Source organism: Pseudophryne corroboree, chromosome 8 (assembly GCF_028390025.1).
Source record: "Pseudophryne corroboree isolate aPseCor3 chromosome 8, aPseCor3.hap2, whole genome shotgun sequence".
In the NCBI taxonomy this organism is placed as follows: Eukaryota; Metazoa; Chordata; class Amphibia; order Anura; family Myobatrachidae; genus Pseudophryne; species Pseudophryne corroboree.
The window spans coordinates 238,368,501-238,395,104 of NC_086451.1; the positions used below are offsets into that span (position 1 = coordinate 238,368,501).

General features: G+C 47.6%; 1 protein-coding gene across 1 annotated transcript in view; it reads right to left on the reverse strand.

Moving 5' to 3' along the window:
- The window catches only part of SNX12 (sorting nexin 12), a 67,993-nt gene extending 42,049 nt beyond the window's left edge, over positions 1 to 25,944 (reverse strand). The window contains exon 1 of the mRNA XM_063937130.1: positions 25,671 to 25,944. Within this exon, the coding sequence (XP_063793200.1) occupies positions 25,671 to 25,835 (165 nt within the window). The 5' untranslated portion in view covers positions 25,836 to 25,944. The remainder of the gene's footprint in view (positions 1 to 25,670) is intronic.
- Positions 25,945 to 26,604: the final 660 nt, after the last annotated feature.

Sequence of the window (26,604 nt, forward strand, 5' to 3'; positions counted from 1 at the left end):
CGATGTGAACAAGCCTATATGAAACGTACATCATACCAGGCGCACACAGTTTCCAGGGGGGTGGAACTTCAACCCGACCCGGTGTCTGGTTCATGTGAGCGGCTCTCTGCTGAACGCTGAGGATTTGTTAATGGCGCATTATACACGCACCTCTTAGTTTTCAGAGCGGCTCTCATCCACAGGACGCCTCAAACCACCTCTGCACTGTGCCCTACACAAGAGCAGGGGGAGATCTTCCTTGGGGACAGCAGAGGCGGCTCGCACTACTTTCTTCCGTCCCGGCACTGGCGTTACCCTGCTCTTATCGATCCCATTCACTGCCTACGGGCACATGGGAAGACAGTAGAAGGGGGAATTAGCCCCTAAGTGCCATGACACTTTTCCTCTAATAGATCAAAGCATACATTGTTGCCGCAATCAAATGTCTCCTATGCATAACAGTTACATACCATCTATTGGTCCTGCTGTTTAATTGAACTTGCATGAATTAACTACGCCACATTGTTTCCCAGTTTGTTGCTGTTGAGATTCAACAAATGCAGTTATATATTGTTATACCTGCCATCTGTGGAGATATGTTTAACCAAGTTTAAAGTGCTATAATTCTAACTACATGCTGCACCACTAAACAATATCCTGGAATAGGAATCATGCTAGGGAAATACGTGTAAAAAAAAAACCAGTGATCTATATAGTACATACCGTATTTTTCCTGTTGAAACTGTATGAATTAATTCACTGCAATGTTTTCAAATTATGTCATTGGAGAGATATAGGGGTATATGCAATTCACGGCAAATCGCGGCAAATTATCGCCGTTTTTTAATTCGACACAATTCGACAGGTGAATTCCGGCAGGTGGCTGCCGGAATTCACCATATAAAATGAAAAACGGATTCGACATTCCCGCGGGCGAAAAACGGCCGATTTGCCGGATTTTGCCGCGAATTAAAAAAACGGGGAAAAACCCGGAAAAAAATGGCGTGGGGTCCCCCCTCCAAAGCATAACCAGCCTCGGGCTCTTCGAGCTGGTCCTGGTTCTAAAAATGCGGGGGAAAAATTTGACAGGGGATCCCCTGTATTTTTAAAACCAGCACCGGGGTCTGCGCCTGATGCTAGTGCAAAAAATACGGGGGACAAAAAGAGTAGGGGTCCCCCGTATTTTATACACCCGCATCGGGCTCCACTAGCTGGACAGATAATGCCACAGCTGGGGGTCACTTTTATACAGCGCCCTGCGGCCGTGGCATTAAATATCCAACTAGTCACCCCTGGCCGGGGTACCCTGGGGGAGTGGGGACCCCTTCAATCAAGGGGTCCCCCCCCCCAGCCACCCAAGGGCCAGGGGTGAAGCCCGAGGCTGTCCCCCCCATCCAAGGGCTGCGGATGGGAGGCTGATAGCCTTGAGGAAAATGTCAGAATATTGTTTTTTCCAGTAGTACTACAAGTCCCAGCAAGCCTCCCCCGCAAGCTGGTACTTGGAGAACCACAAGTACCAGCATGCGGGAGAAAAACGGGCCCGCTGGTACCTGTAGTACTACTGGGAAAAAAATACCCAAATAAAAACAGGACACACACCGTGACAAGTACAACTTTATTACATACTGCCGACACACATACTTACCTATGTTGACACGCCGACTGCCACAGTCTCCGACGATCCGAGGGTACCGGTGAAAAAATTATACTCACCTTCCAGCGTCCAGAGATAAATCCACGTCCAGAGTATAATCCACGTACTTGTTAAAAAAAAAAAACGCATACCCGACCATGCCGGACTGAAAGGGGTCCCATATTGACACATGAGACCCCTTTCCCCGAATGTGCCGGGACCCCACGTGACTCCTGTCACTGAGGTCCCTTCAGCCAATCAGGAAGCGCTACTACGTGGCGCTCACCTGATTGGCTGTGCGCTGTCTGTGCTGTGACAGCGCATCGCACAGCTCTCTTCATTACTTGCAATGGTGGGAACTTTGCCGTCAGCGGGGGGGTTACCCGCGGTCAGCCGCTGACCGGCAGGTGACCCCACCGCTAGCCGCAAAGTTCCCACCATTGAATATAATGGAGGCTTTGCAATGCGCTGTCTGAGCTCAGACGCGCAGAGCCAATCAGCAGAGTGCAAGGACGTTGCACTCGCTGATTGGCTGAAGAGACCTTTCAGTGACAGCTGTCACGGAGAGGTATCTGCATTCGGGGAAAGGGGTCTCATGTGTCAACATGGGACCCCTTTCAGTCCGCTGGCACGGGTTTTTGCGTTTTCTTTTTTTAACAAGTACGTGGATTATACTCTGGACGTGGATTTATCTCTGGACGCTGGAAGGTGAGTATAATTTTTTCACAGGTACCCTCGGATCGTCGGAGACTGTGGCAGTCGGCGTGTCAACATAGGTAAGTATGTGTGTGTCGGCAGTATGTAATAAAGTTGTACTTGTCACGGTGTGTGTGTCCTGTTTTTATTTGGGTATTTTTTCCCCAGTAGTACTACAGGTACCAGCGGGCCCGTTTTTCTCCCGCATGCTGGTACTTGTGGTTCTCCAAGTACCAGCTTGCGGGGAGGCTTGCTGGGACTTGTAGTACTACTGGAAAAAACAATATTCTGCCATTTTCCTCAAGGCTATCAGCCTCCCATCCGCAGCCCTTGGATGGGGGGGGGGGGGGGGGAAGACAGCCTCGGGCTTCACCCCTGGCCCTTGGGTGGCTGGGGGGGGACCCCTTGATTGAAGGGGTCCCCACTCCCCCAGGGTACCCCGGCCAGGGGTGACTAGTTGGATATTTAATGCCACGGCCGCAGGGCGCTGTATAAAAGTGACCCCCGGCTGTGGCATTATCTGTCCAGCTAGTGGAGCCCGATGCTGGTGTATAAAATACGGGGGACCCCTACTCTTTTTGTCCCCCGTATTTTTTGCACCAGCATCTGGCGCAGAGCCCGGTGCTGATTTTAAAAATACGGGGGATCCCCTGTCAAATTTTTCCCCGCATTTTTAGAACCAGGACCAGCTCGAAGAGCCCGAGGCTGGTTATGCTTTGGAGGGGGGACCCCACGCCATTTTTTCCCCTTGATTTTACCGTTCCAGCTATAAAAAAAAAAAAAATATTTAAAAAAAATATATATAAATAATACTTGTGCCTCCAAAAAAAAGACAAACCAAGTACCTAATCCCTTCTAATATAAATAGATATGCTATTACCCCAAAAAAAAAAACACCAAAAAAAACATGTTTTAAATTTTTTTTACTGGTTTCACCCTCCAAAGTGTGGCGGATTGAAAATGACGAATTTACGGTCTAAAAGCACTGTTGTCGAATTTCCAAACTTGAATTGAATACACTTTGGTCGAATTGCAGCACTTGTATCATTGCAGAAAAGTCGAATTTGACAAAAGTCGAATTTCAAAAAGTCGAATTTTGAAAGTCCGTTTTTTTGACGGAAAGCACTGAATTGCATTGACGACTTATTTTTTTGGGCGAAAAATTCCCGAAATTCGACAATTTCGGGAATTCAACTGCAATTGCATATACCCCTTAAGGGTGTACTTATAAATTGCTATGCATGCTGGTTGTGGAAGTGCATCAAATTTAGTCCAAAGTGTTACAACTTTTACCACATGATACACCACTAAGCGATATCCCATAACTGGATGGATGTTAGTAGGTTTGGGCATCCTGTTCACACTGTTAATATACATTATTGTGGCATTTAATTCATGTTACTAATTCCTTTCATAACTAGGGATCATCTGCATATGGGAATATATTTTATTATATAAGTCCAGTTATATCGATTAATACCTAGGATATTATATCAGTTTGTATCGTTATATGTCAGTTCTGGATTTGTATATTTTTGGCCGGGATTGAGTCAATATTAGATCTAACCAGGCAGGCTATCGGTGTATCGGAGGGTTAGCCCTTATGGTAGGGAACTTGAAAGTAAAATTAATCTAAGGTTAGCAGCTACACTGCATTAGATCAATTTGTAACTGCTCGTATTTCCCATTTAAATATGGGTTACAGTGCAACAGTGTAGCCAACTCTACTGGTGGTGCACAATAACAATGTAACTTCTAGTTATATATTGAAGTGTATCAATAGAGCATATAGAAAATGGTATCCGTTCACATGGTCGACCATGTTATGGTCGACAGTCATTAGGTCGACCACTATTGGTCGACATTGACATGGTCGACATGGACACATGATCGACACATGAAAATGGTCAACACATGAAAAGGTCGACATGGGTTTTTTTACTTTTTTTTCTTTTGGGGAACTTTTCCATACTTTACGATCCACGTGGACTACGATTGGAACGGTAATCTGTGCCGAGCGAAGCGAAGGCACCATGCCCGAAGCATGGCGAGCGTAGCGAGCCATGCGAGGGGACGCGGTGCACTAATTGGGGTTCCCAGTCACTTTACGCAAAAAACGACACCAAAAAAGTAAAAAAACTCATGTCGACCTTTTCATGTGTCCATGTCAATGTCGACCAATAGTGGTTGACCTAATGACTGTCGACCATAAAATGGTTGACCATTCATACCGGGACCATAGAAAACAACTCTCTTTGTAGATTAATCTACAAAACATTATATCAGTCTTGAATTTATTCTGATGTGCTCATTATTTGCCATTAACTAATGCTGCTTTCACATCGCAAAACCTGCTTTTGAAATGGTATTTGAAACGGTTCTTAAAACGGGTCTGAGCAGTTAAACCCCTTTCACATCTCATGTTGTAACCAGTAAATTACCATTTCATTCCCGTTTTGGTACCTTTCACACTGAACCCGTTTCACCCATAGAAAACAGTGGTTGTCATTATAAATGGACTTTTCTGGCCCACACATTATTATTAATCACTAATTAATTCATTATTAATAATTTGGATAGTCGTACGATGGAACCCAGCAGCTTGAAGCATATCTATTTTTATTAGATGGGATTAGGTACTTGGTTTGTCTTTTTTGGAGGCACAAGTATTATTTATATATTTTTTAAAATTATTATTATTTTTTTAAGATGGAATGGTTAAAAACACGGAAAAAAAATGGCGTGGGGTCCCCCCTCCAAAGCATAACCAGCCTCGGGCTCTTCGAGCTGGTCCTGGTTCTAAAAATGCGGGGGGGAAAATTGACAGGGGATCCCCCGTATTTTTAAAACCAGCACCGGGCTCTGCGCCTGGTGCTGGTGCAAAAAATACGGGGGACAAAACGAGTAGGGGTCCCCCGTATTTTTCACACCAGCATCGGGCTCCACTAGCTGGACAGATAATGCCACAGCCGGGGGTCACTTTTATGCCGTGCCCTGCGGCCGTGGCATTAAATATCCAACTAGTCACCCCTGGCCGGGGTACCCTGGGGGAGTGGGGACCCCTTCAATCAAGGGGTCCCCCCCCCCCCAGCCACCCAAGGGCCAGGGGTGAAGCCCGAGGCTGTCCCCCCCCATCCAATGGGCTGCGGATGGGGGGGCTGATAGCCTTTGTTGTAAATGAAAAGATATTGTTTTTTCCAGTAGTATTACAAGTCCCAGCAAGCCTCCCCCGCAAGCTGGTACTTGGAGAACCACAAGTACCAGCATGCGGGAGAAAAACTGGCCCGCTGGTACCTGTAGTTCTAATGGAAAAAAAATACCCAAATAAAAACAGGACACAGACACCGTCGACAGTAAAACTTTATTACACACTGCCGACACACACATACTTACCTATGTTCACACGCCGACATCGGTCCTCTTCTCCATGTAGAATCCAGGGGTACCTGAAAATAAAAGTTCAATATACTCACCTCAGCCATGGTCCAGAGATAAATCCACGGACTTGGCAAAAAAAGAAAACGAACACCCGGACCTGCGGACCGAAAGGGGTCCCATGCTAACATATGAGACCCCTCTCCCCGAATGCCGGGACATCACGTGACTCCTGTCACTGTAGTCCCTTCAGCCAATCAGGAAGCGCTACTTCCGTGGCGCTCACCTGATTGGCTGTGCACTGTCTGAGCTGTCAGACAGCGCATCGCAAAGCCGCTCCATTACTTTCAATGGTGGGAAGTTTGCGGCTAGCGGTGGGGTCATCTCTGGACCATGGCTGAGGTGAGTATATTGAACTTTTATTTTCAGGTACCCCTGGATTCTACATGGAGAAGAGGACCGATGTCGGCGTGTGAACATAGGTAAGTATGTGTGTGTCGGCAGTGTGTAATAAAGTTTTACTGTCAACGGTGTCTGTGTCCTGTTTTTATTTGGGTATTTTTTTTCCATTAGAACTACAGGTACCAGCGGGCCAGTTTTTCTCCCGCATGCTGGTACTTGTGGTTCTCCAAGTACCAGCTTGCGGGGGAGGCTTGCTGGGACTTGTAGTACTACTGGAAAAAACAATATCTTTTCATTTACAACAAAGGCTATCAGCCCCCCCATCCGCAGCCCATTGGATGGGGGGGGGGACAGCCTCGGGCTTCACCCCTGGCCCTTGGGTGGCTGGGGGGGGGGGGGACCCCTTGATTGAAGGGGTCCCCACTCCCCCAGGGTACCCCGGCCAGGGGTGACTAGTTGGATATTTAATGCCACGGCCGCAGGGCACGGCATAAAAGTGACCCCCGGCTGTGGCATTATCTGTCCAGCTAGTGGAGCCCGATGCTGGTGTGAAAAATACGGGGGACCCCTACTCGTTTTGTCCCCCGTATTTTTTGCACCAGCACCAGGCGCAGAGCCCGGTGCTGGTTTTAAAAATACGGGGGATCCCCTGTCAATTTTTTCCCCGCATTTTTAGAACCAGGACCAGCTCGAAGAGCCCGAGGCTGGTTATGCTTTGGAGGGGGGACCCCACGCCATTTTTTTCCGTGTTTTTCACATTTAAACGTTTATAAAGCCACTCTCTCATGTGTCTCCTGTGTTTTCCAAGCTGTTTCCTGGTTGTGGCTGGTGACATCACACATGGAGACAGCCTATCATCTTCTGGGGCTTGCAAATACCGTTTCAGACCCTTTCACACTGCACAGTGAAATGGGACTGAAACGGGTAGGACCCTGCTTTTTTACCGTTTCAAAATACCGGTATTTTGAAAACGGTAAATTGAAGGGGACCCTTTCACATCGCAGCTTGACCCGTTTAGGAAGCCAGTTAAAACGGCAAAATACCGGGTATAAGCTGCGGTGTGAAAGGGGTATTAGATTACCCACAGTATTTAGAGAATACACAGACGTTGCAGGGAGCAGCCTTAATCTGGGTAAAAATTTTTAAAGAGATCTTAACACGATGTAAGAAGGATCTCACTTACTTTATTAACCCATAATAAAACATTTCTCAAATAAATTCTTTTCATTGCTGATATTTTCACCCTTGTGTAATTCTTACAACGGTTTTGTAAAAATTTCCTATTGATAGGTAATATTGCATTTCAATTAATATACATTTTTTGTATGCTGAAAAACGGTCACTGGTGATACACAGACCTTCTGTAGATCATTTTTTTGTCCTGTATGTATTATTGTCAATAGTATCTTCAAATTTCTTATATTAAAAGTTAAGTTTTACATTTATTCATAAAACACATTTATATAACAAAAGAGTGCACCACACAGTAAGCCTTCTTTAGAGGAAGACCCACTAGTGTTTTTTCTCTATTTTTCTTTTGAGTATATTGGGAGGCTGTAATAATATATGAAAGACACTGTCTAGCATTATTAGGAAAATTAGACAGTAGTTCCGCTTCAACTTCCTGAACCCAGGCCTCAATAGCTTTAGCAGCCCAAGAGGCCACAATAGTAGGCCTATGCACAGCTCCAGCAAGAGTGTAAAGACTTCAAACAACCCTCCACACACTTATCCGTCGGTTCCTTCAGAGACCACCAGACGTGCGACTTGTGAGTCCACCGGCAGCGGTGTTTCCCAATTTTTACTTAACTCTGCAGCGAGGGGATAACGAGCTAGCATCTTTTTAGACAGGGAGAATTTCTTTCCTGGATACTCCCAGGATTCCTGACATATGTCCACTAAGTGGTCAGAATGGAGTAAAATAAGAATTTACTTACCGATAATTCTATTTCTCGGAGTCCGTAGTGGATGCTGGGGTTCCTGAAAGGACCATGGGGAATAGCGGCTCCGCAGGAGACAGGGCACAAAAGTTAAGCTTTAGGATCAGGTGGTGTTCACTGGCTCCTCCCCCTATGACCCTCCTCCAAGCCTCAGTTAGGATACTGTGCCCGGACGAGCGTACATAATAAGGAAGGATTTTAAATCCCGGGTAAGACTCATACCAGCCACACCAATCACACTGTACAACCTGTGATCTGAACCCAGTTAACAGTATGAGAACAGAGGAGCCTCTGAAAGATGGCTCACTACAACAATAACCCGATTTAGTTAACAATAACTATGTACAAGTATTGCAGATAATCCGCACTTGGGATGGGCGCCCAGCATCCACTACGGACTCCGAGAAATAGAATTATCGGTAAGTAAATTCTTATTTTCTCTATCGTCCTAGTGGATGCTGGGGTTCCTGAAAGGACCATGGGGATTATACCAAAGCTCCCAAACGGGCGGGAGAGTGCGGATGACTCTGCAGCACCGAATGAGAGAACTCCAGGTCCTCCTTAGCCAGGGTATCAAATTTGTAGGATTTTACAAACGTGTTCTCCCCCGACCACGTAGCCGCTCGGCAAAGTTGTAAAGCCGAGACCCCTCGGGCAGACGCCCAAGATGAGCCCACCTTCCTTGTGGAATGGGCATTTACATATTTTTGGCTGTGGCAAGCCTGCCACAGAAAGTGCAAGCTGAATTGTACTACAAATCCAACGAGCAATAGTCTGCTTAGAAGCAGGGGCACCCAGCTTGTTGGGTGCATACAGGATAAAACAGCAAGTCAGATTTCCTGACTCCAGCCGACCTGGAAAACTATATTTTCAGGGCCCTGACAACATCCAGCAACTTGGAGTCCTCCAAGTCCCTAGTAGCCGCAGGTACCACAATAAGCTGGTTCAGGTAAAACGCTGACACCACCTTAGGGATAAACTGGGGACGAGTCCGCAGCTTTGCTCTGTCCGAATGGACAATCAGATATGGCTTTGTGAGACAAAGCCGCCAATTTTGACACTCGCCTGGCCGAGGCCAGGACCAACCGCATGTTCACTTTCCATGTGAGATATATCAAATCCACAGATTTGAGTGGTTTAAACCAATGTGATTTTTGGAATTCCCAAAACTACGTTGAGATCCCCCAGTGCCACTGGAGACATCAAAAGGGGTTGTATATGCAGTACTCCCTTGACAAACTTCTGGACTTCAGGAACTGAAGCCAATTCTTTCTGGAAGAAAATCGACAGGCCGAAATTTGAACCTTAATGGACCCCAATTTGAGGCCCATAGACACTCCTGTTTGCAGGAAATATAGGAATTAACCTAGTTGAAATTCTTCCGTGGAGCCTTCCTGGCCTCACACCATGGAACATATTTTCACCTAAACTGTGATAATGTTGTGCGGTCACCTCCTTCCTGGCTCTGACCAGGGTAGGGGTGACCTCTTCCGGAATGCCTTTTTCCCTTAGGATCCGGCGTTCACCCGCCCCTGCGTCAACGCAGCTGCGGTAAGTCTTGGAACAGACATGATTCTTGCTGAATCAAGACCCTTCTTATCTCTTGAAGTTCCGGTTACCAAGTCCTTCTTGGCCAAACCGGAGCCACGAGTATAATTCTTACTCCTCTCCTTCCTATAATTCTCAATACCCTGGGTATGAGAGGCAGAGGAGGGAACACATACCCGACTGGTACACCCACGGTGTTACCAGAGCGACCCAGCTATTGCCTGAGGGTCTCTTGACCTGGCGCTTCAGGTGGGACGCCATCTTATGACCACCTTTGGTCTTTCCCACGGTTTACAAGCATGTGGAAACTTCCAGATGAAGTTCCCACTTTTCCGAGTGGAATTCATTCCTGCTGAGGAAATTCAGTTTTCCACTCCCGGAATGAACACTGCTGACAGTGTTATCACATGATTTTTTGCTCAGTGAAAAGTTCTTGCTGTCATTGCCCTCCTGCTTCTTGTGCCGCCCCGTCTGTTTACGTGGGCGACTGCCATGATGATGTCCGACCAGATCAGCACCGACTGACTTTGAAGCAGAGGTCTTCCTAGGCTCAGAGCATTGGAAATTGCTCTTAGCTCCAGTATATTCATGTGGAGAAAAGTCTCCAGACTTGACCACATTCCTTGGAAATTTCTTCCCTGTGTGACTGCTTCCCAGCCTCTCAGGCTGGCATCCGTGGTCACCAGAACACAGTCCTGAATGCTGAATGTGCTGTCCTCTAGAAGATGAGCACTCTGCAGCCCCCACAGAAGAGACACCCTTGTCCTTGGAGACAGGATTATCTGCTGATGCATCTGAAGATGCGATCCGGACCATTCGTCCAGCAAATCCCCCTGAAAAATTTTTGCGTGAGATCTGCCGAATGGAATTGCTTCGTAAGAAGCCACCATTTTTCCCAGGACTCCTGTGCATTGATGCACTGATACTTGGCCTGGTTTTAGGAGGTTTCTGACTAGTTCGGATAGCTCCCTGGCTTTCTCCTCCAGGAGAAACACCTTTTTCTGGACTATGCCCAGAATCATTCCTAGGAACAGCAGACGTATCGTCGGAAAAACGCTGCGATTTTTGGAATATTTAGAATCCACTCGTGCTGTCATAGAACTACTTTAGATAGTGCTATTCCGACTTCTAACTGTTCTCTGGACCTTTCCCTTTTCAGGATATCGTCCAAGTAAGGGATAATTAAGATGCCCTTTTCTTTGAAGAGAATCATCTTTTCGGCCATTACCTTGGTAAAGGCCCGGGGTGCCGTGGATAATTCAACGGCAGCGTCAGAAACTGATATTGACAGTTCTGTACCACGAACCATAGGTACCCTTGTTGAGAAGGGCAAATTTGGACATGGAGGTAATCCTTGATGTCCAGGGACACCATATAGTCCCCTTTTTTCCGGTTCGCTATCACTGTTCTGAGTGACTCCATCTTGATTTGAACCTTTGTATGTAAGTGTTCAAAAATTTCAGATTTAGAATATGTCTCACCAAGCCGTCTGGCTTCAGTACCACAATATAGTGTGGAAGACTAATACCCTTTTCCTTGATTGTAGGAGGGGTACTTTGATTATCACCTGCTGGAAATACAGCTTGTGAATTTTTTTCCCAATACTGCCTCCCTGTCGGAGGGAGCCTTTGGTAAAGCAGACTTCAGGAACCTGCGAGGAAAAGATGTCTCGAATCTCCAAACTGTACCCCTGGGATAATACTTTGTACGATCTAGGGGTCAACTTGCGAGTGATCCCACTGCACGCTGAGACTCTTGAGACGACCCCCCACCTCACCTGAGTCAGCTTGCACGGCCCCAGCGTCCTGCTGAGGACTTGGCAGACTCGGTGGAGGGCTTCTGTTCCTGGAAAGGGGCTGCCTTCTGCAGTCTACTTCCCTTTCCTCTATGTCTGGGCAGATATGACTGGCCTTTTGCCCGCATGCCCTTATGGGAACGGAAGGATTGAGGCTGAAAAGACAGTGTCTTTTTCTGCTGAGATGTGACTTGGGGTAAAAAGGTTGGATTTCCCAGCTGTTGCCGTGGCCCCCAGGTCCGATGGACCGACCCCAAGTACCTACTCTCCTTTATACGACCATACTTTCATGTGCCGTATGGGATCTGCATCACCTGACCACTGTCGTGTCCATAACATCTTCTGGCAGATATGGACAACGCACTTATCTTGATGCCAGAGTGCAAATATCCCTCTGTGCATCTCGTGTATATATATATATATATATATATATATATATATATATATATATATATATATATAGACTGCATCCTATTAAATGCTCTATATCACTAAAATATTTTCAGTCAGGGAATCCGACCAAGCCAACCCAGCACTGCATTTCCAGGCTGAGGCGATCGCTGGTCGCAGTATAACCACCGTATGTGTGTATATACTTTTTAGGATATTACTCCAGCTTCATATCAGCTGGCTCCTTGAGGGCGGCCGTATCTGGAGACGGTAACGCCACATGATAAGCGTGTGAGCGCCTTATCCACCCTAAGGGGTGTTTCCCAACGCGCCCTAACTTCTGGCGGGAAAAGGTATAACGCCAATATTTGCTATCGGGGTAAACCCACGCCTCATCACACACTTCATTTTATTTTATCTGATTCAGGAAAAACTACGGTAGTTTTTTCACTCCCACATAATACCCATCTTTGTGGTACTTGTAGTATCAGAAATATGTAACACCTCCTTCATTGCCCTTAACGTGTGGCCCTAATGAGGAATACGTTTGTTTATTCACCGTCGACACTGGATTCAGTGTCCGTGTCTGTGTCTGTGTCGACCGACTAAGGTAAACGGGCGTTTTAAACCCCTGACGGTGTTTTTGAGACGTCTGGACCGGTACTAATTGTTTGTCGGCCGTCTCATGTCGTCAACCGACCTTGCAGCGTGTTGACATTATCACGTAATTCCCTAAATAAGCCATCCATTCCGGTGTCGACTTCCTAGAGAGTGACATCACCATTACAGGCAATTGCTCCGCCTCCTCACCAACATCGTCCTCATACATGTCGACACACACGTACCGACACACAGCACACACACAGGGAATGCTCTGATAGAGGACAGGACCCACTAGCCCTTTGGAGAGACAGAGGGAGAGTTTGCCAGCACACACCAAAAACGCTATAATTATATAGGGACAACCTTATAAAAGTGTTTTCCCTTATAGCATCTTTATATATATGTCTATCGCCAAATTAGTGCCCCCCCTCTCTGTTTTAACCCTGTTTCTGTAGTGCAGTGCAGGGGAGAGCCTGGGAGCCTTCCCTCCAGCCTTTCTGTGAGGGAAAATGGCGCTGTGTGCCGAGGAGATAGGCCCCGCCCCCTTTTCGGCGGGCTCGTCTCCCGCTCTTCAACGGATTCTGGCAGGGGTTAAATATCTCCATATAGCCCCCGGAGGCTATATGTGAGGTATTTTTTGCCAAATAACAGGTTTCCATTGCTGCCCAGGGCGCCCCCCCCCAGCGCCCTGCACCCTCAGTGACTGCCGTGTGAAGTGTGCTGAGAGCAATGGCGCACAGCTGCAGTGCTGTGCGCTACCTTAAGAAGACTGAAGAGTCTTCTGCCGCCGATTTATGGACCTCTTCTCTTTTCGGCATCTGCAAGGGGGCCGGCGGCGCGGCTCCGGTGACCCATCCAGGCTGTACCTGTGATCGTCCCTCTGGAGCTAATGTCCAGTAGCCTAAGAAGCCAATCCATCCTGCACGCAGGTGAGTTCACTTCTTCTCCCCTAAGTCCCTCGATGCAGTGATCCTGTTGCCAGCAGGACTCACTGTAAAATAAAAAACCTAAAACTAAACTTTTCTAAGCAGCTCTTTAGGAGAGCCACCTAGATTGCACCCTTCTCGGCCGGGCACAAAAACCTAACTGAGGCTTGGAGGAGGGTCATAGGGGGAGGAGCCAGTGCACACCACCTGATCCTAAAGCTTAACTTTTGTGCCCTGTCTCCTGCGGAGCCGCTATTCCCCATGGTCCTTTCAGGAACCCCAGCATCCACTAGGACGATAGAGAAAACTAATTTAGTAACCTTCTGATGCTTGAATTTATTGGTTTCTTAGAGGTAGCCGGAGGTGGTGGTTCATCATCAATTTGAAGAATCAGCCCGATAGCCTCCAAGAGGTCAGGAGCATCCACTTGTGTCATAGATTCCCCATCAGAAGCATCTGCATCAGTGTCTGAGGGGTCAGTATATGCGCCATCTTCATCGGATGAAGTATCCAAAACATGTGTGGATTGTGAGGAAGTAATGGCCCGCTTAGATGACCCCTCGGTCTTAGGCAGGCGAGGGTTAGGATTTTGCTTAGCCAAAGACTGATTTAATTGCTGTAACTGAGAGGACAGAGTATCTGCCCATGGCGGATTAACTGCAGGGACAATATGTGGCTGTAATAACACAGGAGGTCCCATAGGGGGCGCAAGTATAGTTACTAGTGTAGTCAGTAAATTAGAGAAGGTAGCCCACGGCGAGTATTGATTTCCCCCCGTTGCTGCAGACTGACTGAGGGGTATAAAACCCCAAGTACCTGAACCCTCAGCTGCACTATTTTCCTCAGAAAAATACATAGCATTAGCACTGCATGTTGCAGGATCAGCCATGGAACTATCACCCTGTTTAGCGGCCATTATATGAAAGTGCTACCATAGGGCGAAGTAGTACAATAAAAGCAGACAAAATACCTTACAAAAATCCCCTGTATAGTGTGACTGCAAGCAGAGCACACACAGAAGACTTAAGAGGTATATTGTGATTGTAATACACAGAGAAAAATACCAAAAATGTATATCCTGTGAAACACTATATTATATGAAAACCCTGTTGCACTGGGTTCACTACGATATGCCGGCGGTCGGGCTCCCGGCGACCAGCATACCGGCGCCGGGAGCCCGACCGCCGGCTTACCGACAGTGTGGCGAGCGCAAATGAGCCCCTTGCGAGCTCGCTGCGCTCGCCACGGGCACGGTGGCGCGCTACACTATTTTATTCTCCCTCCAGGGGGGTCGTGAACCCCCACGAGGGAGAATAAGTGTCGGTATGCCGGCTGTCGGGATCCCGGCGCCGGTATACTGTGCGTCGGGATCCCGTCAGTCGGCATACAGAAGACCACCCGTTGCACTTGCCCCCCCCAGGGTACCAAACAAAAATGTCACAGCATTGGACTAGCAATACTAAGTAACTGCACTACTAAGCAAAGCTATGTAGATATATAGATATAACAATGCACAGTAAAGACTGGATGTATATCCCAGGGTACTTGTACTCAATATCCTTGAATGTTTGCACTTGTTCTTAACTAACACTGTCTAAATGACATGTAGAATACTTAAGTGTCCTGTAAATGCACAGCGCTGATGAGGCAGGCGGCTTTACAAAGGACACATTGCCCAGCAGTCCCAGAATCAGCTCAGCATGTGTGTAATGGGTCCAAACACTGACAGGGAGTGAGGGAGACAAAGAGAAGCAGCTCCAGGGCAGGAACATTTGCAGTAAATGGCGCATGGGGGAGGGGCTACAGGTCAGAGCCTTATCCCCTTGCTGGACTTCACCACTGGGTACTGCGGGCCTTAGCAAAACGGATTTTTATGGAATCCAACCTGTGCCCTTGCCCTGGTTGTCTAGTGGGGTCCCTGTACAGCCCAGTGACGTGCGATGGGGTCCCTGGTACGGCCACAGTGTCCACGCAAGCGCGCGCAGTCCGTCTCCTAGAGACCGCACCGGATCGCGATTTCCTAGTGGGTCCCGCCTGGGTGACCCTCTTACCTTGATGTGGCCACGCGATCCTGGAGAGCAGCGAGTGTGCCCTCCGCTGTAAGTACCCGGCAACCAGGGTGCGGGAGTATACAGCGCCGCCAGGGGAGGTGAGGGGGCCGCAGCATATGTCAGAATGACATATAGCACTTGTAAGTACCTATGCTGCGGCCCTTGAAGTTTTCTATCTTCTGTAAAAGCTCTTATCAGGGCTGCCCAGAGCAGCCCTCCGTTAGCTGCCTGCACTGCAGGCACCAACTTACAAACTGAGCTCCAGTGCCTGGAAGCGGCGCTATGCATCCTGGGAACAGTCAGAGCGTTTAGCCTGTTGGTGCCTCAGATCAAGATCCAACTCTACACCCCGATGAAATTCCCTGTGGAATCACAGTGTACCCCGTAGAAACAGAACTGCTATGCTAATGCAAGAGATGCACTACATTAAAACCCTGCTTACTCTGGCATTGCCTGGGTGACCAACAAATCAAAGTGGGCACTTATGCAAAATAACAGCAGCTATAGTGCTGTTAATACACTAATTGCCAGAGGCTTGTTCTAATGGCTCCTGGCAAATGTACTGAACAAATGGCTTTCAATGAGGTGAAAATGGGAGGCCAATAATCAGGTGCATTAATAGGTCGCCATGGGATCCTGTCTAGATATGTGCTAACATTTCAGCCTCTTCCAAGTTAATATACAATTGGGATAAATATTGCACTTAAATGTTAACTTCATTAAGATATCACTTACCACCAGAGATCTGTTCACATTTTTTTCCCCACATGGCTAGACTTGCCCACACACTGCTCCTCTAGGTGACAGGGTATTGGTGGGCACACAAACTGCTCCAAAGGTGTGAGGAGTGGTATGAGCACAACCTGCTCATCAGGTGATAGGGGTACAAAGCATCCACACAACCAAGTCACAAGGCCTGTGTGTGCACAGTGTTCCAGTAACTGACATATAGGTTGCCACACAAGTAACCGCACACAATGCTCCACCAGCTGACATCAGCCAGTCCATACTCCACCAGGCCATGGCGGCCAGCGTCAGCACACCGTGCTCTGCCAGGCCATGGCGGCCAGCGCCGGCACATCGTTCCCTGCCAAGCCACGGCGGCCAGCGTCGGCACACCATGCCCTGCCAGGCCATGGCGGCCAGCGCCGGCACACCGTGCTCTGCCAAGCCACGGCGGCCAGCGCCGGCACACCGTGCTCTGCCAGGCCATGGCGGCCAGAACCTGCAAATACCAATACAAAAAACAACAAGGGCTGACATACATCTAATATTTCACCTTGACACAAGGGGCCAGAATGTGCACACTCTTCTACACCAGGTGATGGGCCAGCAAACATAGAACACCCTACGAGGCTGAAGTTAGCTTCTTATTCACTTCTTATTCTAGCTCCAGTTTCTTATTCACTTCTTATTCTAGCTCCAGTTTCTTCAGATCATTTGGTTTTGCAACAGTTAATGAGTCTTGGGCAACAAATTTGACACCTGAAATCAACAGAGGAGAGTCCCTTGCATATAACCCACATGTATTTTGTCTTGCCCAACACTGGTTTGGGCATGAAATACGCCGGCAAAGTGGGCACATACACCATATTATGGTTTACTATTTTGAATAAGCTGTATTTTTGCAAGAGTTAACGAGTCTCGGACAACAAATTTGACACCTGAAGTCAACAGAGTGGGGACACTTGCATATGACCCACATGTATTTTGCCTCCACACACATTACTGGGCCCGGTGTGATGCGATGACATCACACCGCACGCACGGCTGCCCGCCTGTGTCGCTCACAGATTTGCGCGGCTGTAAACAGAGTGCCAGGCCTGATTCCAACTCACCAAGCAGGAGCCAGACAGTGTTTCTCTTAGAGAGGACAGGACTACAGACGCTGCCTGTGGAGTTGGATCATCCTTTAGGAAAGCAGCTAAGGAGAAACAAACAAAAAAATTGAATTAGTAAATAAATGTGACTGACGCTGACTTTACTTTGGTGGGCAGGGCAGCCAGCAACCGTCACTGAGTGTCTGCTGCAGGCAGCAGCCTGTTAGGGGAGAGAGAGCCAGGGGGGAGAATGTAATATATACTTCATCTATAGTAAAGTAGTCATTCATGTTTTAATACTTTTGCATTGATGCCCGGTAGGCGGTGATAGACACGCCCCTCCAATTGTGCACCCTCTAATAAAATGTGCTGCGCACGCCTATGCTGCTGCTCCTCAGATATGAACTGGGTGAGAAAGAGTGTGGCAGGGTTGGCGCAGATAGGGACTGGAAAGTGAAGGGTTGGGGTGAGAGAGAGAGGGGTTGAGGTAGAGAGGTAAATCGTAGAGAGAGTGGAGTGGTAGGGGCAGAAAGACAGTGGAGAGCAGTGCAGATTTTTTCAATCTAGTATTGCATAATATATATATATATATATATATATATATATATATACACACACACACACACACACACACACACACACACACACACACACATACATAGAGGGGCACTCACCCCAATATCATATAAATGTGCTGATAAGTATGAATGAAAACTATTTTTTTTTTAAGTGCAAAACTATTCTAGTGAGTGCCCCTCTATGTGTTTTTCTATATTTGGAGGTCTGGATTCTGGACTTTTTGGGTGCAACCCCAGATGTTGTCTGAATAACTGTTGATGAGAGTGCGACCGTACATGGAAAAAAATAATAATAATAAATATATATATATATAATATATATATATATATATATATATATATATATATATATATATATATATATATATATATATATATATAAAATAAGAATTTACTTACCGATAATTCTATTTCTCGGAGTCCGTAGTGGATGCTGGGGTTCCTGAAAGGACCATGGGGAATAGCGGCTCCGCAGGAGACGGCACAAAAAGTAAAGCTTTAGGATCAGGTGGTGTGCACTGGCTCCTCCCCCTATGACCCTCCTCCAAGCCTCAGTTAGGATACTGTGCCCGGACGAGCGTACACAATAAGGAAGGATTTTGAATCCCGGGTAAGACTCATACCAGCCACACCAATCACACTGTACAACCTGTGATCTGAACCCAGTTAACAGTATGATAACAGCGGAGCCTCTGAAAAGATGGCTCACAACAATAATAACCCGATTTTTGTAACTATGTACAAATAATGCAGATAATCCGCACTTGGGATGGGCGCCCAGCATCCACTACGGACTCCGAGAAATAGAATTATCGGTAAGTAAATTCTTATTTTCTCTATCGTCCTAGTGGATGCTGGGGTTCCTGAAAGGACCATGGGGATTATACCAAAGCTCCCAAACGGGCGGGAGAGTGCGGATGACTCTGCAGCACCGAATGAGAGAACTCCAGGTCCTCCTTAGCCAGGGTATCAAATTTGTAGGATTTTACAAACGTGTTTGCCCCTGACTAAATAGCCGCTCGGCAAAGTTGTAAAGCCGAGACCCCTCGGGCAGCCGCCCAAGATGAGCCCACCTTCCTTGTGGAATGGGCATTTACATATTTTGGCTGTGGCAGGCCTGCCACAGAATGTGCAAGCTGAATTGTATTACACATCCAACTAGCAATAGTCTGCTTAGAAGCAAGAGCACCCAGTTTGTTGGGTGCATACAGGATAACAGCAAGTCAGTTTTCCTGACTCCAGCCGTCCTGGAACCTATACTTTCAGGGCCCTGACAACATCCAGCAACTTGGAGTCCTCCAAGTCCCTAGTAGGCGCAAGGCACCACAATAAGCTGGTTCAGGTGAAACACTGACACCACCTTAGGGAGAGAACTGGGGACGAGTCCGCAGCTCTGCCCTGTCCGAATGGACAAACAGATATGGGCTTTTTTGAGAAAAAACCCACCAATTTGACACTCGCCTGGCCCAGGCCAGGGCCAAGAGCATGGTCACTTTTCATGTGAGATGCTTCAAATCCACAGATTTGACTGGTTTTAAACCAATGTGATTTGAGGAATCCCAGAACTACGTTGAGATCCCACAGTGCCACTGGAGGCACAAAAGGGGGTTGTATATGCAATACTCCCTTGACAAACTTCTGGACTTCAGGAACTGAAGCCAATTTTTTCTGGAAGAAAATCGACAGGGCCGAAATTTGAACCTTAATGGGCCCCAATTTGAGGCCCATAGACACTCCTGTTTGCAGGAAATGCAGGAATCGACCGAGTTGAAATTTCTTTGTGGGGCCTTCCTGGCCTCACACCACGCAACATATTTTCGCCACATGTGGTGATAATGTTGTGCGGTCACCTCCTTCCTGGCTTTGACCAGGGTAGGAATGACCTCTTCCGGAATGCCTTTTTCCCTTAGGATCCGGCGTTCCACCGCCATGCCGTCAAACGCAGCTGCGGTAAGTCTTGGAACAGACATGGTACTTGCTGAAGCAAGTCCCTTCTTAGCGGCAGAGGCCATAAGTCCTCTGTGAGCATCTCTTGAAGTTCCGGGTACCAAGTCCTTCTTGGCCAATCCGGAGCCATGAGTATAGTTCTTACTCCTCTACGTCTTATAATTCTCAGTACCTTAGGTATGAGAAGCAGAGGAGGGAACACATACACCGACTGGTACACCCACGGTGTTACCAGAACGTCCACAGCTATTGCCCGAGGGTCTCTTGACCTGGCGCAATACCTGTCCCGTTTTTTGTTCAGACGGGACGCCATCATGTCCACCTTTGGTATTTCCCAACGGTTCACAATCATGTGGAAAAACTTCCCGATGAAGTTTCCACTCTCCCGGGTGGAGGTCGTGCCTGCTGAGGAAGTCTGCTTCCCAGTTTCCACTCCCGGAGTGAAACACTGCTGACAGTGCTATCACATGATTTTCCGCCCAGCGAAAAGTCCTTGCAGTTTTTGCCATTGCCCTCCTGCTTCTTGTGCCGCCCTGTCTGTTTACGTGGGCGACTGCCGTGATGTTTTTCCCACTGGATCAATACCGGCTGACCTTGAAGCAGAGGTCTTGCTAAGCTTAGAGCATTATAAATTTACCCTTAGCTCCAGTATATTTATGTGGAGAAAAGTCTCCAGACTTGATCACACTCCCTGGAAATTTTTTCCTTGTGTGACTGCTCCCCAGCCTCTCGGGCTGGCCTCCGTGGTCACCAGCATCCAATCCTGAATGCCGAATCTGCGGCTCTCTAGAAGATGAGCACTCTGTAACCACCACAGGAGAGACACCCTTGTCCTTGGATATAGGGTTATCCGCTGATGCATCTGAAGATGCGATCCGGACCATTTGTCCAGCAGATCCCACTGAAAAGTTCTTGCGTGAAATCTGCCGAATGGAATTGCTTCGTAGGAAGCCACCATTTTTACCAGGACCCTTGTGCAATGATGCACTGACACTTTTCCTGGTTTTAGGAGGTTCTTGACTAGCTCGGATAACTCCCTGGCTTTCTCTTCCGGGAGAAACACCTTTTTCTGGACTGTGTCCAGAATCATCCCTAGGCACAGCAGACGTGTCGTCAGGATCAGCTGCGATTTTGGAATATTTAGAATCCATCCGTGCTGTTGTAGCAGTATCCGAGATAGTGCTACTCCGACCTCCAACTGTTCCCTGGACTTTGCCCTTATCAGGAGATCGTCCAAGTAAGGGGTAATTAAGATGCCTTTTCTTCGAAGAAGAATCATCATTTCGGCCATTACCTTGGTAAAGACCCGGGGTGCCGTGGACAATCCAAACGGCAGCGTCTGAAACTGACAGTGACAGTTCTATACCACGAACCTGAGGTACCCTTAGTGAGAAGGGCAAATTTGGGACATGGAGGTAAGCATCCCTGATGTCCCGGGACACTATATAGTCCCCTTCTTCCTGGTTCGTTATCACTGCTCTGAGTGACTCCATCTTGATTTGAACCTTTGTAAGTGTTCAAATTTTTTTAGATTTAGAATAGGTCTCACCTAGCCTTCTGGCTTCAGTACCACAATATAGTGTGGAATAATACCCCTTTCCTTGTTGTAGGAGGGGTAATTTGATTATCACCTGCTGGGAATACAGCTTGTGAATTTTTTTTCCCATACTGCCTCCTTGTCGGAGGGATACCTTGGTAAAGCAGACTTCAGGAGCCTGCGAGGGGGAAACGTTTCGACATTCCAATCTGTACCCCTGGGATACTACTTGTAGGATCCAGGGGTCCTGTACGGTCCCAGCGTCATGCTGAGAGCTTGGCAGAAGCGGTGGAAGGCTTCTGTTCCTGGGAATGGGCTGCCTGCTGCAGTCTTCTTCCCTTTCCTCTATCCCTGGGCAAATATGACTCTTATAGGGACGAAAGGACTGAGGCTGAAAAGACGGTGTCTTTTTCTGCTGAGATGTGACTTGGGGTAAAAAAGGTGGATTTTCCAGCTGTTGCCGTGGCCACCAGGTCCGATGGACCGACCCCAAATAACTCCTCCCCTTTATACGGCAATACTTCCATGTGCCGTTTGGAATCTGCATCACCTGACCACTGTCGTGTCCATAAACATCTTCTGGCAGATATGGACATCGCACTTACTCTTGATGCCAGAGTGCAAATATCCCTCTGTGCATCTCGCATATATAGAAATGCATCCTTTAAATGCTCTATAGTCAATAAAATACTGTCCCTGTCAAGGGTATCAATATTTTTAGTCAGGGAATCCGACCAAGCCACCCCAGCTCTGCACATCCAGGCTGAGGCGATCGCTGGTCGCAGTATAACACCAGTATGTGTGTATATACTTTTATATGATATTTTCCAGCCTCCTGTCAGCTGGCTCCTTGAGGACGGCCCTATCTATAGACGGTACCGCCACTTGTTTTGATAAGCGTGTGAGCGCCTTATCCACCCTAAGGGGTGTTTCCCAACGCGCCCTAACTTCTGGCGGGAAAGGGTATACCGCCAATAATTTTCTATCGGGGGGAACCCACGCATCATCACACACTTCATTTAATTTATCTGATTCAGGAAAAACTACAGGTAGTTTTTTCACATCCCACATAATACCCTCTTTTGTGGTACTTGTAGTATCAGAAATATGTAACACCTCCTTCATTGCCCTTAACGTGTGGCCCTAATAAGGAATACGTTTGTTTATTCACCGTCGACACTGGATTCAGTGTCCGTGTCTGTGTCGACCGACTAAGGTAAACGGGCGTTTTAAAACCCCTGACGGTGTTTTTGAGACGTCTGGACCGGTACTAATTGTTTGTCGGCCGTCTCATGTCGTCAACCGACCTTGCAGCGTGTTGACATTATCACGTAGTTCCCTAAATAAGCCATCCATTCCGGTGTCGACTCCCTAGAGAGTGACATCACCATTACAGGCAATTGCTCCGCCTCCTCACCAACATCGTCCTCATACATGTCGACACACACGTACCGACACACAGCACACACACAGGGAATGCTCTGATAGAGGACAGGACCCACTAGCCCTTTGGAGAGACAGAGGGAGAGTTTGCCAGCACACACCAAAAAACGCTATAATTATATAGGGACAACCTTATATAAGTGTTTTCCCTTATAGCATCTTTTTATATATTTCTAACGCCAAATTAGTGCCCCCCCTCTCTGTTTTAACCCTGTTTCTGTAGTGCAGTGCAGGGGAGAGCCTGGGAGCCTTCCCTCCAGCCTTTCTGTGAGGGAAAATGGCGCTGTGTGCTGAGGAGATAGGCCCCGCCCCTTTTTCGGCGGGCTCGTCTCCCGCTCTTCAACGGATTCTGGCAGGGGTTAAATATCTCCATATAGCCCCCGGAGGCTATATGTGAGGTATTTTTTGCCAAAAAATAGGTTTACATTGCCTCCCAGGGCGCCCCCCTCCCAGCGCCCTGCACCCTCAGTGACTGCCGTGTGAAGTGTGCCGAGAGGAAATGGCGCACAGCTGCAGTGCTGTGCGCTACCTTAAGAAGACTGAGGAGTCTTCTGCCGCCGATTCTGGACCTTCTTCTCGTTTCAGCATCTGCAAGGGGGCCGGCGGCGAGGCTCCGGTGACCATCCAGGCTGTACCTGTGATCGTCCCTCTGGAGCTAATGTCCAGTAGCCAAAGAAGCCAATCCATCCTGCACGCAGGTGAGTTCACTTCTTCTCCCCTAAGTCCCTCGTTGCAGTGATCCTGTTGCCAGCAGGACTCACTGTAAAATAAAAAACCTAAGCTAAACTTTTCTAAGCAGCTCTTTAGGAGAGCCACCTAGATTGCACCCTTCTCGGCCGGGCACAAAAATCTAACTGAGGCTTGGAGGAGGGTCATAGGGGGAGGAGCCAGTGCACACCACCTGATCCTAAAGCTTTACTTTTTGTGCCCTGTCTCCTGCGGAGCCGCTATTCCCCATGGTCCTTTCAGGAACCCCAGCATCCACTAGGACGATAGAGAAATATATATTTTTTTTTTATATTTTCTGATGTTATCTCCGAATACTCAATAAGGAAGATTAAGGATACAGGCAGAAGTTTATCTGCACCCTTCCACAAAACACAGGAGATTTGCATCTTGTTAACTATGTAATATGATGACACCATGTATGCTTCTGTATTTTTTTAAATAAATTATTAAATGAACAGTATATTTTTATATTTTAATGCCAGATCTAATCATACCGTGTAATTTTCGGAGGTTCTTTAAATTTTGGGGTTGACATAATCCTTGGGCCCCTATTCCTCTATTTCTTACTCCATTTCTATGTTTAATTCCCTCTAACAGGGAACTTAGTGGAATTAGGCAGCCAGTTGTACTAGTATAGTCTGGATACTTTTTCTCACATCCCTTATATTATAATAGAATAGCGCAGGAGGGGAGTATTGTTTTTGTGTTAGAATATATATATATATATATATATATATATATAATTTCCAAATGGTCGGCACTCACTTCTGTCCCAAGATGTACCTTGCCAAGGTGCTGCGTCGGCAGAAAGCATGCAGATATACCAAAAGACGGCACTCACTGGTCTCATACAGAATCAATAGGATGCTGTCTATTGATTCTGTATGAGACCAGTGAGTGCCGTCTTTTGGTATATCTATATATATATATATATATATATATATATATATATATCTATATCTATATATATATATATATCTAACACAACATGGTAATTCAGACCTGCTCACTAAACTGCGTGTGTTCGGAGCATAGGCAGCAGAGTAACGCGGTTCCTTAGAACGCACCCCCTCCCCCCAAGCGCCTGTGCAGGGCTGCGAACGGATGTTACTTACCATAGAAGGATTTCTCCTCCTGGCTCCGACACTTGCAGCCACAGCGTGAGCCAGGACTCACTCGGCGGCTGGACATATTTGTACGTTATCGGAATGCGCGCTGACGTCATGCGACATCATCCACCCGCCCCGAACAGGCAAGGGGAACGCCTGCGTTCCCTGGGACGCGCCCAGCGTTTCTATGTGCACGCCAGGTCTCTACCCCAGACCACACCCCTGCCTGTCAATCAGGCAGCTAGTGCCCCGGCAAATGAAAATTTTGCCAAAGGCGCTGCGCATTAGTGCCTATGCGCAGGCCCCCACCATCGGGGACGGGGGCGAATTCGTGTCAAATTTGTTGCCCAAGACTCATTAAGCATTGCAAACCTACAGCTACTTATTCAAAATTGTAATTTATGGAGTATAAGCCCACTTTGCCAGCGTATTTCATGCCCAAAACAGCGTTGGACAAGGCAAACTACATGTGGGTCATATGTAAGTGATCCTCCTCTGTTGATTTTAGGATTCAAATTTGTTGACCAAGACTCGTTAACCCTTGCAACACTACAGCTACTTATTCAAAATAGTAAATCATAATATGGTCTATGTGCCCACTTTCCAAGCGTATTTCATGCCCAAACCAGTGTTGGGCAAGACAAAATACATGTGGTTCATATACAAGTGTTGATTTCAGGTGTCAAATTTGTTGCCAGAGACTCATTCACCCTTGCAAAACTACAGCTACTTATTCAAAATAGAAAATCATGGTGTTAAAAGTGCCCATTTTGCCAGCGTATTTCATGACCAAACCAGCCTTGGGCAAGGCAAAGTATATGTGGGTCATATGCAAGGGACCCTCCTCTCTTCATTTCATGTGTCAAATTTGTTGCCCAAGACTCATTAACCCTTGCAAATCTGAATGATCTGAATAAGAAGCTTGTAGCTCGAATAAGAAGTGAATAAGCAGCTTGCCAAATAAGACGTAAACTTCAGCCTCGTGAACACCCTGCCAAGTGACAGGCGCTTGCTGCGCCCATAATACAGCTACACCAATTGACAGGGGCAGGCATAGTGCACAGATGAGGATCCAACAGATGACTGGGGCCAATGCACCCAAAATCTGCTTGAAACGGTGGCACACAGCAGAGGTGAGGGCGCATCCTCCATATGCCCAAATCACTCACCCGCATGCGGACCTCGTACACGGTGTACCGGTTTCGTCCGACTCCCACTGTCTGCGGGTTGAAGATATCAATCTCGAGGAAGTTGCTGGGCGGGCCATACGCGTCTGTCAGGTCCTGGGGTTTGGAGTTTAGACGGCGGGTATCGGCCACCGAGGCGTCCGACATACTGACCGGAAACCAGGACCAATAGACGGCGGAACCGACACACCCGGCCGTGAGCCGCACTGCACATGCGCACTACGTACTGCTTCGCGTTATCAGTCTACGGGCAGCCTAGTCCATGACGCATGCGCATTGCACAGGCAGTCATCCCACGGTGCGCGCTCCCAGTCTCACACCGCGGTCACAGTCACTCCCACAACAGACTGATGATTAGCAGCTGCTGTGATTAACGTGCAGACAAATTTAGATTTCAGCAAGACATGCAGTCGCAAACGCAGGATTTTTATGGGGGGGGTTTCTGTCTGTATATTGGGGGTAATTCCAAGTTGATCTCAGCAGGAAATTTTCTCTGACGTCCTAGTGGATGCTGGGTACTCCGTAAGGACCATGGGGGAATAGACGGGCTCCGCAGGAGACTGGGCACTCTTTAAAGAAAGATTAGGTACTATTATATCTGGTGTGCACTGGCTCCTCCCTCTATGCCCCTCCTCCAGACGTCAGTTAGAATCTGTGCCCGGCCAGAGCTGGATGCACTTAGTGGGCTCTCCTGAACTCACTAAAAAAGAAAGTATTTGTTAGGTTTTTTATTTGTAGTGAGATCTGCTGGCAACAGACTCACTGCTACGTGGGACTTAGGGGAGAGAAGCAAACCTACCTGCTTGCAGCTAGTTTGTGCTTCTAAGGCTACTGGACACCATTAGCTCCAGAGGGATCGAAAACAGGGCCCGACCTCGATCGTCCGTTCCCGGAGCCGCGCCGCCGTCCCCCTTGC